The sequence below is a fragment of the Nestor notabilis genome, unplaced genomic scaffold, assembly GCF_000696875.1.
Source record: "Nestor notabilis isolate BGI_N333 unplaced genomic scaffold, ASM69687v1 scaffold10129, whole genome shotgun sequence".
Classification (NCBI taxonomy): domain Eukaryota; kingdom Metazoa; phylum Chordata; class Aves; order Psittaciformes; family Psittacidae; genus Nestor; species Nestor notabilis.
In genome coordinates this window covers 15,677-30,838 of record NW_009943319.1, presented here as the reverse complement: position 1 = coordinate 30,838, position 15,162 = coordinate 15,677, and the positions used below count along the sequence as shown (strand labels likewise).

Sequence of the window (15,162 nt, the reverse complement as noted above, 5' to 3'; positions counted from 1 at the left end):
AATTAGAGGATATGTGATAACTGGAAAATCACTTCAACTATTGCCACCAAAGCAACGTAAGTATGGGGCTACTTTTCAATATGAAACTCTTTAGGAGTACCAAGGTGTGATCAGCTTATGATGAAGGGATCAGTTCAGTTGTCTTCACAGAGGCATCTCTTTCTTTCTGGGAGGCTGTAGGATATCCAGTTGATCCCAGCTGTAGCTTCAAATGCAGAGCGTTCCGCAAGTCCTGTGTCCCAGCTGCCAGCCAGCATAGACATGTCAGTCATCCTGGAATACCTCCAGTGGCACAAGGTGCCTAAAATATCCAGCTCAGTTCGAAAACATCTGAATGAAAGTGTTTTGGTGTAGGTGACTTTATGTGAGCTATGAGACTATGCTTTGTAAGAACCATGGCAATTTACTTGCTAGAGACTGTGAAGTCTGGAGGACAATTAAGGTCACCCTAAAGTACATGCCTATTGACCCATAGAGAATTGGTCTCAGGCTGCATTGAAGGTGCTGGTTAGGGCCTAATTCGGTGGCCTAACCATAGCCTGTTAGTACTGTTTGAGATACCTTGGAGGTCTGAGGTACTTACCTGGTGTGGCACATATGGCAAAGGACCTAGTAGAGACCTATACCTTTCTGTAGAGGCAGCTGACGGCAAGGCAGGACAGGGTATGCGAGAGCATCTCAGGTGGCATGATGCTTTTACCTATGTGACAGCAACTGAATGAACCTCTAGATCAAACAAAAGGTGGAGGAGACCTGCATGGACGAGCAAGGAGCTTCTGGCAAAACTCAAGTGGAGGAAGGAAGTTTATGGAGGGTGGAAGAAGAGACAGGCCACTTGGGAGGAGTATAGGAATGTGCTCAGAGTACGCAGGGAGGCTAAGGAAGCTAGGGAAGGCTAAGATCCATTCAGAATTAAATCTAGCAAGGGATGCCAAGGACAAGAAGGGCTTCCTTGAGTACATCAGTAGTAAAAAGAAGACAAGGGAAAATGTGGGCCCACTGCTGAATGGAGTGGGTGCCCTGGTGATGAAATGTACAGAGGAGGCAGAGTTACTGAATGCTTTCTTCGCTTCAGTCTTATTTCTAAGGTCAGCCCTCAGTAACCTCAGAACCTGGAGGCAAAGAAGTTTGGAGAAAGGAGACTTTCCCTTGGTCAAGAGGAGCAGGTTAGAGATCACCTAGGCAAACTTGACATCCACAAATCCATGGGCCCAAAGGGATGCACCCACAAGTGCTGAGGGAGGTGACGGATGTTATCGCTAAGCCACTCTCCATCATCTTTGAAAGGCCATGGAAAGCAGGATAGGTCCCTGAGGACTGGAGGAAAGGCAGTCCTTGAAAAAGGCAAGAAGGACAGTGGAAACTACAGTCAGCATCATCTCCTGGAAAGGTGATGGAACAGCTCATCCTGGATGTCATCTTTAAGCATGTGGAGGAAAGGAAGATAATCAGGAGTAGTCAATATGGATTCAGCAAGGAAGAAATCATACTTGACCAATTTGATAGCTTTCTATGATGGAATGACTGACTGGGAATGTAGAAGTTTGGCTTATATGTCAACACCTCAATGTAGCGTCTCCATTGCAAACTGAATCCCACCCATGAATTTAATCTTTAGACAGTGTTGTGAAAAGGGCCTTGTTCTTTTAGCTTCTTTGCTGTTTATGCTAAGCCATTGCTTGAGAAGGTAAAGTATTAACAGGACCATCTTTTCCATCTTTTTCAGAACTCTGATTACTGGCATGGCTTCTGGCAGCATCGTAGCTTTTAATATAGATTTTAACCGGTGGCATTATGAACATCAGAACAGATACTGAAGTGGAATGAAGAACTGAAAACCCAGGTAAAGCAGAGAGCACAAGTGCTGCAATGAAAGGTGTAGTCTCTGGTGGAAAATCACGTCTGCATTGACCTCCGTTGTACATTCCATTACACCCAGCAATAGCTGTACATTGTAGTCAGCAACCATTTTACTTTGTGTGTTTTTTCACAACTGAACACCAGCTGCTGAAAAGCAAGCTTGTATCATGTAAATTATATGAATTAGGAGATGTTTTGGTAATTATTTCATATATCTTTGTTTATTGAGAAAAGGTAGTAGGATGCGCCACAAGAGACTTTTGAAAATTCTGGGGAACCTTGATTCCAGTTATTTCAATATTTAGGCTTTGAACCTAACATGCATCCCATCTCCAGCCTCTTTTCAAGCTGAGATAAAAAAATACGTTTGATACTTTGTACATCAGATGCACATCTTAACTTTAAAGGGATACTTTTGTAAAAGTAAAACCTTGTATAAAGAACAAAACTGTTTCTTAATTTTATTGTGGAGTTACAACTTGCATGTACTTTAAACCTGATGTCTTGAAGGAACAGGTGCATTCACACAAATCGAACTGGAGATCTGCCTAAGGGTACAGCTTGTGTTAAAGGGTTGAATATGGGCGCAAACAGTAATTTTGACATTTCCACCAACACTTTTTTTGTTTTTTTTACTTTTTGAATCTAAATTTTACCCCTCTTAAGTGGAATTCTGCTCATGAAGCATTTGGATAAAAAGCCATCATTTGCCATATTTATACTTTATACAATAGAAATTAAATTCCTCCCTTTAAAATTCAAGGACTAGACAGAAAGGGAGCGAAGAGGGAAGTTCAGTTTAATGCTTTGCAATGCTTGATGACTCCCAATACAGGCAAAGTACTATACTTCTGGATTATTAACAAATCATGGTCAAGAAAGCCCCCAGTGATTTTTTTCCCTTATTTTTCCTCTGAGCAGCTTGGTTTATTTGACAGCCTTAGCTTGATTGTAAAGGGGTCTGAGGTTATTCTTTTCAGTTCTTCTGAAAATCTCACCTTAAGCTACTCAGACTAAGGCACTTCATGTTTTACAATACCGTAATGATAACTATCAAAATAATTTTCTGCACATTGTACTGATCAAATTACACACCCAGGGGTATATACACTTTAATTCATGTTTCTTCTTTGTATATTTGGTGACTGTATTGTCATAGATGTACATATTGTGTCGGTAGGGCTATGAGGCATGTAACAGGAATGTAATTTTCTCAGAATTTACACTCACTTGCAGTCATTTATTTAAAAAGATAATGGATTCTTTGTATTGGCACTTTGCACCGAAACATATCATTATTTATTGATGTGATTACTTATTTGTTATCCACCTTGTATTAGTAAGTTTAGCACTGAATTTCCTTCTTCATTGTTGTTTGTATTTATCAGATTCTGAAATCATGGGGATCAGTGTAATGATTTAAGTTATTCATCACCCGTCTGTAAGCAATATCTTGAGTTTGTAGCTTAGAATTGGGAGACTATTGAACATCTGGAAGACAAGTTCATTTCATCTTGAGATCATGGTGAAATATTTTGGATATATAAATTCCTTAAGCTATTGTAACCATGTTTTATTGCAAAGATGTAAAATATGCCAGATGTGTGTGAGTTGGAAATCAAAAAGAAAAATAAAATATGCAAAGAATTCAGTAATTGTTTTTCATTTCAATGAACTTTTTGTCAAAACATTCACATTATCATTAGAAACAGACAATTATTTTAAGAAATCCTCTCTTATATTTATATGCCTGGGTGGTTGTATTTCCTGGGGTCTCAGGAAATAAAACAGAGGTTACAGAGTGTGTTTTGCAACTCTTTTGATTGCCAGTACATGAAGAGAAGCTACTAAAAATACTTCGATCAGCAGAAGTGAAAAATCAAAGCCTGTAAGGGATATTTTGGATCCTTGTGAACAGGCAATAATCTTGTATAATAGACCTCTCAGAAAGCAAAGATCTGATGAAAGCCATTTTGGGTATCTTTCAATGTATAATAAAATGGAATTACCTTCATCTTACTTGGATGTTGGAAGTTAAATACCTACACTCCCTGAATAGCAGAACAAAACAGGTGAGATAAATTACCTTTTGGAAATGCTGAGGTCCCTAAAACAATTATCAAAATGAACTAAAGCCAATATTTGAGACCCTTTATTAGAATACATTTTAGCAGATATCTGTTTATATAAGCTTTTGAAGTTAAACTAACTTGATTGTAGATAAACTAAAACTTGATTCTTTTGGTCTGGAGGAGAGATGAGAAAGGAGATGGGAGGATGTTAGTGGTGGCATGTGAAACAGTTTATTGGTACGTCACAACCTCCATTCCATTATTATGCAAGTGTCGCCCCTAATGTCATATTTTATTCAATAAATCAATTAAAAAAATACACCACTGCAGTTAAACAAAAAATCAGTATTACTATAATCTTAATTAGTACTGTTGTTTGCATGAAGTCTCTCAGCATTATATGAAGTATGATTTAGTCACAAATTAGAAGGTTTTATGCTCAAGCAAACCTTTGTATGAGAAAATGGCCATGGGTTACAAAAATGAAAAAAAAAATTATCCTACTGCATGACATTCATAGTTAGGGGTACCCAAACAAGTAATAACAACAACAACAATAATAATATGCCATCTTCATTATGGTTTAAGTTAAAAAAATGGAGTTTCCACAAAGGCACGGGACAAGGAGAGTGTATTAACAGGCTGGTATAGTCACACAGACCAGCTTGATAACGTTTTTTGTGGTGAAACATCACTGTTGCCTTTTACTCTCTACTTAATTTCTATTTTTTAAAGAGAAAAATGTTAGAATTATGCCAGAATATTTAATGATCTTTGTTGTTTTGGGGGTTTGGATGTGGATTTTTTTTCTGTTGGTTTGTTTGTTTTTTAATTTGTGTTAATTACATTAGCATACACCTGTCTGTTGCCATGTGTCTTAGTGTAAAAAACCCAAGATACAGAGATCTCCAGTTTGTTTCACAAGACTATTCCAAACCTTTAGTTGCCCCATTTCTACCGCAAAGTAAATCTGGGCTGACTTGCCTTTTTCACTCTGTAGAAATGAGAGTTACTGATTCCAGGGAGTCTGAGCTGCCTGTGGAAGATGAAGCAGCTTTGACCAAACCAGTTAAATGCAATCACAACTCAATCTCCCAGCTGAGAAAGATGCAGCGTTACAGATACATGGTGCAACTAAAATATACCTACAATGAACATAATGTGCAGTTATTGGCTGTGTTCCTGCCAGTTAGTCCTAGTTTAAGAATTGGATTATAAGACAGAAGGATGATGCAACAGCAATAAGGCTTATTCCTTGTCCAGATACTATCACTATTGAGGAGGATGCTGCTTTGTCTACAAAAGCAACAGTAAAAGAAAGGCTGCTGCATTTTAAGCTGAGAAAAGACTAGTTAGGCTCAATTTACTGAAAGAGTCTTAGGTAAATAATGATTATGTTGATAGAGAGCCTCATGGGTTGTGTTTGTAGAGCTAAAAATGATGCCTGTGAACAACACTTGTGGTGAATGCTTGTTTTAATATAGTGCATCAGCCCTGCTGACAAGCAAGCAGGATGTTTGAATCAAGCTTCATGCTGCCAGTGATAAAAGCATTTGTAACAGACACAGGGAGTGAAGGCCTGACTTCTGATAACAGCAAGTGAACCACCTCCAGATACAAGACATCTAGTACATATAAATATCTCATTTGGCAACTTCTAGCTGGAGTTTATGCTCACATTTTCCAAGAGTTTAGTTGTGGACTGGTTTTAATTAAGCTTTTGTGTGGAGGGGGTGCGTATGTTACTTGCAAACACTAAAAATGAATGGCCTAAAACTTAAACTGCTATTTAAAGAAGGAAGTAAGTACTAGAAATGTATGTGTCTATGCAATACAGTACACTTTACAGACTCTCTATCCCCAGTGATTAGTTTTGCAAATTCTACAGTTAAGTTTCAAGATCTGCAACCAACAAGAAAAACAAGTTTGTGCTTTCTTGTAAAATTTATAAGCTGTGTCCATATAATTAGTTTACAGAGGGATTTACATAGATGAAAATCTGCCAAACAACTGACTTGGTTTATGGGTCCCTCTATGGTGACATCATGCCTAAACAGCACTACTGCTCTGCATCATTAGTTAGAAACAGTTCTCTGTCAGTGGCAGTCCATTTGCAGAATGTTCAAACTTTGGAGCCTGGAGTGCTTTTTATTCATTGAAGGATTGGCATCAGGGCTCTGTGTGCCAAAGGTTGCCACAATGCCAAGCTACCTTCAGCCTACTATTCCTAATAGCAAGCAGAGAATATGCTTTTATATACAAAACCAGATACAAAAAAAAAAAAGTCTCCTCTGGTGCCAGAAGATTGCAGACAGATAAAAGCTATTAGCACTAGTGAAATTGACTTAAAAGTTTCATGTCTGTTTATACTTTGAAGAGGCTTAGTCTTGGCAGGATGCTGCAGTGACCAAACCCTGTGGCAAAGCTAATCCCAGTATCATAGCTGTGCAAATTTAAGAATGATATACTTGGTTTCTCTCACTGTGTAGCACTAGTGATTGCCAGAAAAGGCAGCAAGCACAACCGAAAGTGGTCTTTCAGTCTCCCTGTGCAGTTACACCTACAGATACAGTGTCCAAGGCTGTTCAGATACATTAGTTTGTACAGAGCTATCAAGCTGGCCTGGTGGCCAGTGTGCCTGCATGCACATCTTTTCAAGCAGTAATGATGGAAAAAAGGAACTGCTTCAGTAGGAAAGCAGCAGGACTCTGGGAGAGGGTCAGGGGCTGGAGAAAAGTCAGAGAGGGACAGATTTCCTCTACAACAAAACACTTGGTCCATTTCTTCCAAATAGGCCCAAACAGAGTGTCCCAGCTCTGCTCCTGGAGTGTTCCTTCCCTCTCCCTCTTTCCTCTGCTAAAGCCTCTGATCCCTTGTTTTTAGTTGCCATGAAGAGCAGGCTGTAAGTTGGGTTTTCTCTCTCCAGCAGCCATGTCCCTCTTGGTATCCATCACATGCCCTCACTCCCCCTAACTGCCAGGGAGAGCGAAAACAAATTCAGCATAAAGCACACACATGCGAGGCTCCAGAAAACCCATACAAATCTCTTCACCAAGCTCCTTGCTGTCCCAGTGTGAACTGCAGGAGGTAAAAACCTGAAATGAAAAGGGTATCCTATCTTTCAGCTGTCTATTCAAGCAGAACCAGTGGTCATGTGGGAGTATTATTCTCCTAGTAATTAACACAGGTCAGAGCCCTCCTCTGACCCTAAAGCAAGTGACATGACAGTCTCTAGCCATGCTGCCAGACTCCCTGGGACCAGCCCTTAACCCATCCTAGCCAGTGCACACTGCAAGGTGTTGTTTATAGGGTGATAGATTAATGGCGTGCCCGTTACACTGTGCAGAGGAGCACAGGACAGTTCCCAAGCCTCTACCTTTAATTGCTCAAGTTGCTAGGTGTAGCCAAGACACCTACAAGTGTCCCTTGTTTTGGATCTCTGACTACAGCCATTGCAAAAACTTACAGAAAGGGTGCTCAGCTTGTTAAGACCTTAGTGCTTTTTGGCATGCTCAGTCTCGCATTCCCCTTCTGTGCTGCCTTATGTGTACCTGTGCATGATGGGACACCAATATCAACTGGGAAAAGCTTCTACTGGTCCGGGGTCCTCCTTGGTCATTCCTTCATGAAGTTCATTGATACCAGCTTCACATCCATGAAACTGGATACCTTGGAAAAAGGTAAAAAGATGTCATCACCGTTGCTATAGCTTCCTCCATTGTCAGAGCCTCATTGCAGAGGCTTGTGCCCTAACTTGCCAAGTCCCTCAATGGTAAGAGCTATCTTGTGGGAGATAAGTCTGCTAGCCAGACACCTACTGTGGCACTTATGATGTAAGGTGGGAAGCATTCATCTGGGACATAAAATTCTAGACATGTAATGAGTGAATATGGATCCTGCACAGGAGCTGGCTACAGATAGTGTACTCATGTACACCGCATTCCATGTAGGCTGGGATTAGTGTCCCAAGGCATGCTGACCCTTCTCCAGTGATGGATGATCTGGCCAGTACACTAGGCAGGAGTTCCACGTCAGCACATAATGGGAGTGACAACTCAACACATACAGAACTAGAGAGCTCAGGGGTTATGGTTTTCTGCATAGTGCAGTCTTAACTGAGGGAAGGGTGAAAGGATGGGTTCTGAATGTACATAAGGATAAAAAGTTGGAAAAAAGATTGCTTGCATGCAATTTTTCTTCAATATAAGTTGCCGACAGGGACATTTTCAACCTACTGCTTAAGCCCTCTCTTCCAAGTCTCTCCCTGTTTCTGAGGTTTCTGGAATCCCTTTTGTCACCGTGTATTTGCTATGGGGAGGGAAGGGACCAATGTGCCTTTCAGAGGCACTTACAGCAAAAGTATGCATGCATGTGTGTGGGTGTGCAAGGCAGCACAGTTACGGATCATTCTTTATGCTACTTAGGAACTTCCTAACAAAACCCAGGCCAAAACAAAACAAAGAAATCATAAAATCTCAAGGTTAGATTGTACCAAGGAGGATAAAGGGAACAGCAGAAATTCTAGTCGTGGAATCTGGCAGGATCTGGGCTCAGGGCAAAACAAGGAGCCCAAGGCCAAGTCCGTTTTTTGTATCTAGAGGCAAAAAGAAATAAGACATCTTCACTAACAATTCTAGAATAAACTGGGGATTTGTGTAGGAACCTTTCCAGATTAACAGATGCAGCCATTCGCAAACCAGGATTTGAAGGGTAAACCACTTATATTTATATTGCCACCACTTAAATTAAACTCAAATCTTGTTTTAAGAATATAGTATCTATCTCTCAATATCTGTCCTGTAGACAATCCAATATTGTAGGACTGCAACTCCTGGAAATGTCCATTTCTAATCATTTAATGTGGATCTACTTCTAAGTGCATAAAACCTCCAGTCCTTCTTGAAGACTGTTTTTCTTTTCAGACATCAATGTTTGCAGTAATTTCTTTAAGCATATTTTCAGTAAAGATCCTCCTCCTTATAATGCTTTGTTCTACAATGCAGCTAAAAGATTTCTGGACTTCTCACCAAAATTAACACTAAAATACAGACTATACATTTTTCAAAGAATAAAAGGTTAAGGGCCTGAACAAACATTAACATAACTCCAAAGCAGACTCACCGGAAAGCTTTTCCAAAAGAAAATACATGAAAACTCAGATCAACAAGAAATCTATGAACTCGGAAACAAATCCAGTTTTGACAGATAAAATAGGAAAAACAGGATTCTGCCTTGGGCAAATATGGGACAATCATAGTGCCTTCTTGCTGCATCCTCCATTGCTTTTAGGCTTTGGTGGGAGGTTTCTAATGGAAAAACATTTCTGGAGGATTTCAGAAGAAAAACAACTGCATTTTGGACATTTGAAACAACTATGTTCTGAGATACTAATATGGATGTAACTGTTACTTCTTCTTCAAAGTATTACAAAGTATTAGTCAAATGCCTTTTATAAAACCATTGTTATTTCTTTTAGCACATCTGTAATCTCCTCAAAGCTATACCAACTTTATCTATTTGTTACAATTTATTGCGACAGCAAATTAGCTCATTATTTTAACTCATCTGTAAATTCCTTATTAACTACTGTTTTCCATGGGGTTATATCAGGATGACCCTGTCATAATTTGATCCATTTTTCCTTTTAATATATTGGTAAGATTTTTGTGGTTTAATCGTTTTCTATACATATAAAAAGCAAAAATCAATAATTCAAAAGACATCCAGATCTTTTAAACAATTTGAGGTAAGTTACAGAATGCCTTGAGACATTTTACATTAGCAGAAACTCAAGCATGTGGAAATTAGGTAGTCCCTATTATTTAATTTATGATTTTTACTAAGGGAGAGGTGGCTACTTGTAGCATTCAAACCAATGCAGTATTTTCATTAAGAACTGCTAGAACTATATAGTGCTACCTCTGCAGTTCCACAGGTAATTTCTTTGCCTTTTGTAACATCCCAGGCTAGAGGGATTTCTACAAGAAGTCCTCAGCTCCCTTGTCATTCCAGAGGATAAAAATGCCACCAGCAAGTGGGGATATCAGACCCACTTTATCCTGCAGTGAAAGGTCTCTGGTGTGGATAATTTGGAAATGGATGTGATTTAGCTTTACTGATTCCTGAAACCATTGTGAGACTTTCAAACAAGGCCTTTGGAGAGAAAAAAAAAGGTAATCCCTCCATATATTAGCTGAGAGAGGTTTTTCTTCCCATTGTGGTTTAACCCCAGATGGCAACTAAGCCCCACACGACTGCTCACTTACTCCCAGCCAGTGGGGTGGGGAGACAATCAGAAGGGTAGAAGTCAGAAAACTCGTGGGTTGAGATAAAGACAGTTTAACAAGTAAATCAAAAGTCACATGAGCAGGCAAAGCAAAACAAGGAATTCATTCACCGCTTCCCATAGGCAGGCAGGTGTTCAGTCATCTCTAGGAAGGCAGGGCTCTGGCATGTGTAATGGCTACTTGGGAAGACAAACACCATCACTGTGAACATCCCTCCCTTCCTTCTTCTTCCCCCAGCTTCATATGCAGAGCATGACACCATGTAGTCTGGAATATCCCTTTGGTCAGTCGGGGTCAGCTGTCCCGGCTGTGTCCCCTCACAGCTTCCTGTGCACCCCCAGCCTGCCCAGTGGTGGTGTGGGGTGTCACAAGGCTGTGGCTCTGTGTAGCACTGCTCAGCAGTAACTAAAACATCCCTGTATTATCAACATTGTTTTCAGCACAAATCCAAAATATAGCCCCATACCAGCAACTGTGAAGAAAATTAACTCTATCCCAGTCAAAACCAGCACACTCCCATAGAAAAGTCTTTGTTTCAATTAAGCCTTTCACTACATTTCCTGAACTAAAGAAGTGAGGAGGGGGGAAACAGTGTTGGAAAGAAACCTGTTTTTACAAAAAGGGGCAGAGATGGCAGCCAGGACAACAGTAAATGACACCGTATCTTGAGGTGAATATGCAACTACACATGGCATTCCCTGTCTTCTGACACTCCATGTTTTTCTTCTGTGGGCTTTATTGATGCAACATGGAAATCTAGAGTTGCTGAAGTCAATCCAAAGCACTTCTGAGAGACAGTGGTTTATTATACCAATTCCTGTGAATCAATCAAACAGTGTAGAGATGTCCAGAGCAGTTACCTTCTGCTAGGAAACCTGAAGATGTCCCAGCTCTCTGAGATGTCCCTCATCATGACAGTGTGATAAAAGGCTTTAAACAAACAAATCTGGGGAAGGATTATTGCAGGCCCAAATGCTTGCTTTATTAAACCAAAAGCAAGAATATACAAATACTGGATCAGAGGAGACAAAAATTTATATCAGACAGGCTGGCAGTCCAGAAAAGGTTGAAAAACATGTTAGGACTGATCTCACGTTTGTGTCCCAAACACCCTCAGTTTCTAGGCCTAAATAAGGAAGATTCCGGTTACTGACTCACTCCCAGGCTCCCCGCCTCAAGTGTCAGGTCGAGCCACCTTCCACATCACCAATAATAACAGTGCCTCAGGGCCAAATTAGGTGCTCAGTTACACCTGTGCTCCCCCGGGCCCGGATTAGGCTGGCGGTGATAGGGGTGTAATCCCTGCGCGGTGGCAGGGCCAGGCGGGTGTCACTGCCTGAACTCATTACACGATTATGTTGATGAGGTGTGAGAGGCACCAGCTGCTCCCTGCCGAGGTGCGGCACTGGTGGCCCTCACTCGCAGTGGCTGCTGCAATCAGGTTTGGAGCCAGAACACCTGAGCTAAATCAAATTACTTTACTGACACCCTCTCTGCTCCTTCATTACCATCTGGTTATTAATCCCATAGCTGTTTCAAGCCAGCAACATGAAAGAATAGGGGAAGAGGAAGTGGAGTTTCAAACCTTTCCTCTAGAAAAGCCACATGCCCACTTAAAGCAGGAAGAGAACAGTAATTTTGAACATATGATGGGGAAATGTGGTATAGAAAAGTGTGTTCCCTGTGCACTGGAAACTTCTTGGGGCTGCCAGGGTTGGCATGGGACAACCCCTACAGTCCACCTAATTCTTCATTTGGAGATGGCCTACCTCTTTGTTGGATTAAGCAGTTATGCACATTATGGTACAGGCTGGCCTTTCAATAATATAAACAGTAAAAAGCAGCTTTCATGGATTTACAGGATTTATAACAGCTAGCTAGCTATCTCTTATAATAAAAAAATAAAGAACTCATAGGAATGTACTTAGTGGTTGACTGGAAAATGAATGACTGAGGAGAAAACCATGGAGATATAAAAGGCAATCTTATAAATGTCACTGCAGATGAATAGATATCAACATTTTAGACAGAAGAATTGTTACTCCAAAAAAGAAGATATCTTCCAGTTTAACGAGTGTCCTAAGTGCCAGTGGTGATGTATACTGACTGGAGATCTTCTGCATATGTTCTGGGATTGTCCAGAGTAACACACATCTGGCAACACACGCTAATAAGCAAATGCACAAGATCTCTCTGTAGCCTGAAGTAAAACTCCTCGTTTGCAAGACTGCTTCAGGGGGCATTATGGTTGCTCCTGTCTGACATTCTTTTCTCAATGAACTTGCAAATACTTCACCTTTCATTTTTCAGTCAGATACCAATCTCAATGTTTTTTGATGTTGGGAGGGAAGAGACTTTATATAAAACCAGGATTTTGAAATAAATTTAGTAAGTGTTAAATAATGAGATCAACATTATTTTCTGTAATAAATTGGGTGTTGCATAAGCATGAAAAAATATTTTTACGTATAAAGTCACTTCTAAGAAGACTATGGAACTTAAAAAGGGTTTTATAGAATATCACTGTTCATGTACAGACAACAGCTAACGGATTAGAGTGACAACAGCAAAAATACAGAGTTCATTAGCAACTATTTTTTACCATTTACCATTTATCCATTTGTCTTCTATCTAGAATTATATCACCTAGGCCTAAGACCATAAGTGCAAACTATGTGTAAATGTGCAAAGTATGTCAAATGTGGGATCCTCACTGCTCTGTATTTCCCAACAGTGTTCAAGAAACTCTAATAGCCAATTTTAGCTCAAAACCATGGTTTTGGTAAAGCAAGCTTTAACATCTAAATAATTTTAAATGTTGCCTTTCTTTCTATTTACATGGTTTTTGTGCAATCTTATTTATAATCATATAATATGTAATATATAAAATGAAGCAAAACAGGAAAAAAGTTACATTATAGCCTAATGTAACACAATATCCTAATGTAACATGATAAACCAACTATTTTTGGTTTAAATAGTTATTACTAGAAATACTGCCAGTTGCCTAGAGAAAAATTTACCAGTCTTACTGGTTTTATTATAGAAGTGCAGAGATGATCATTACTGCAACATTTCATGGAGCTTTCTTGTACAATCTTTAAAAATTCTTTTCTGCTGGTAATGATGCTGGACTGGACAAGTAAGAGGAGCAACTTTATCAATAAACTACTCAGCAAAGATTGTCAGGCAGCAGACAGATAGTTTGTATGGCTCTGTTTCCAAAAGGCATTTCCCAAGAAGGCTAGATGTGCCAACAGGACCTGGGCTGAGCAGCACTAGGTCATATGAGATAGAAAACAAACACGGGGAGCTAGAAGCGCACAACTAGGTGCTTCAGCAATTCCATTTTCCCATGGGATAATGAGAAGGGACAACTCACACTCTTGAATGGCTTTCCAAAGCTTTGCTAACAGCACCATATTGTCCTCTTTTCAATGCAAAGGAATCAAGTTGTTCTGCAGAAATCATACAAAACACTGTTGTTCTACATGTTGTTCCCTGAAGTAGGAATATCCAGATGAAAGAAACCGGAAGCAGCACCACCATCCTCTGAGTAACACAAACGCCCCCAGCTTCTTAACAAGTAAAGCCATGTTGCTGACAAGCGCCCTATTAGCTCTGTCTTTCAAAGCCTTGTCTAGGGAGACCACTGTGAAATCAGGGAAGAAAATAAGAGTGGAGCTGTCATAAAACCACCTGACTGAACTCTCTATCTTCAAAACCAGTCACTGTAACCACAAAGCGGAGCTGGTGAGTCCACTTTTGCACCAGTTCCAACTGATAAGTAGAAAGTGACACTTGGTAATGTTAGGCTAAATGCTTCTCAGAAAGTCTGTGTGTGAATTAAGGAAGGACTAGATGTAGTCCTTGATTTCACTAATAAGCTCACTTTTCCTTATCTATCCACTACACTAAAAATCAATGTGTAATAGAGAATGCAGAGGCTAAAGGGACTCTAGACACTTATTACACAAGAAGCTTAAGATCAGTGTTATTTACAGTAAGTAGAAAATGACACTTGCTTACAAGTTAGTTGTGACACATTGTGGGGTTGCTTTTTAATTTTAAAATCGTTTCATGTGTTTCAGAAAATTATAATCACATAGATCTCATGCAAAAGAAGACTGACAGTATTTAGATACAGAAGGAAAACATTTTAAATTGACTTCACCACTACTAAATCTAGATTATAGTGATGTACCGTCTTATAAACTTGGTTAAATTCCAGAGAAACACACGTCATGGCAACATTTATTTGTATATCACACTTGACACTTAATTTATCATAGTTTTCTCAGTACCTTCCAGGGAAAAAGAGAACTAGGTTGAAACCTGAATTTCTGGCAAAAGTCTGTGGTGACCCCCTGAATATCTGATTTATTAGCATTTGAATTGTAACATCTTGTAAAAACATCTCCTGAAGACCGAGACTCAACACTTACCAATTCTAGTCTAGTGTGTCCCCAAATGAACTGATTCCCATTGAGGCAAGTCAGGTAAGGAACCTGTTACATGTGTTGATGTCATTTAGCTGTTTACCAATATGCAGGTGGGCTTCAAGTCCATTAGTTGGGACATGCTCAGCATAGAAATGCATCCACAAAACCCAGTATTTGTTTCACCCAATGCTTCAGCTAAAATCAGATAACCAAATCAGTACATGTCACCCCAGGATGCCTTTATTGTCAATGGAAAGATGCAAATGGACGCTTGTTGAGAGAGACTCATTTGAACTATTTGAGATGCCTGTCTTAGGTATCTAGCATACCTAGTGAGAGAAATCTTCCTGTGGTGTTACACACTTATTTCTCTTCACTGGTAACAAATACACCCTAGGGTGACTGGTTTAGATGTAAATACCTCATATCTATACAAGTTAAGGCATTTCAAACTGGTGTTGGCCATCCAGCCCCTCCTTTTCATCTGATCCAACCAAACCT

The 15,162-nt window shown here is 39.9% G+C and overlaps 1 protein-coding gene across 1 annotated transcript in view; it reads left to right on the top strand.

Annotated features, from left to right (window-relative positions):
* LOC104411452 (neurobeachin-like) overlaps positions 1-3,511 on the top strand; it is a 104,381-nt gene extending 100,870 nt beyond the window's left edge. Inside the window, 1 exon segment of the mRNA XM_010021872.1 lies at positions 1,727-3,511. Coding sequence (XP_010020174.1) covers positions 1,727-1,817 — 91 coding nt within the window. The 3' untranslated portion in view covers positions 1,818-3,511.
* The last annotated feature ends 11,651 nt before the right edge of the window (positions 3,512-15,162 follow it).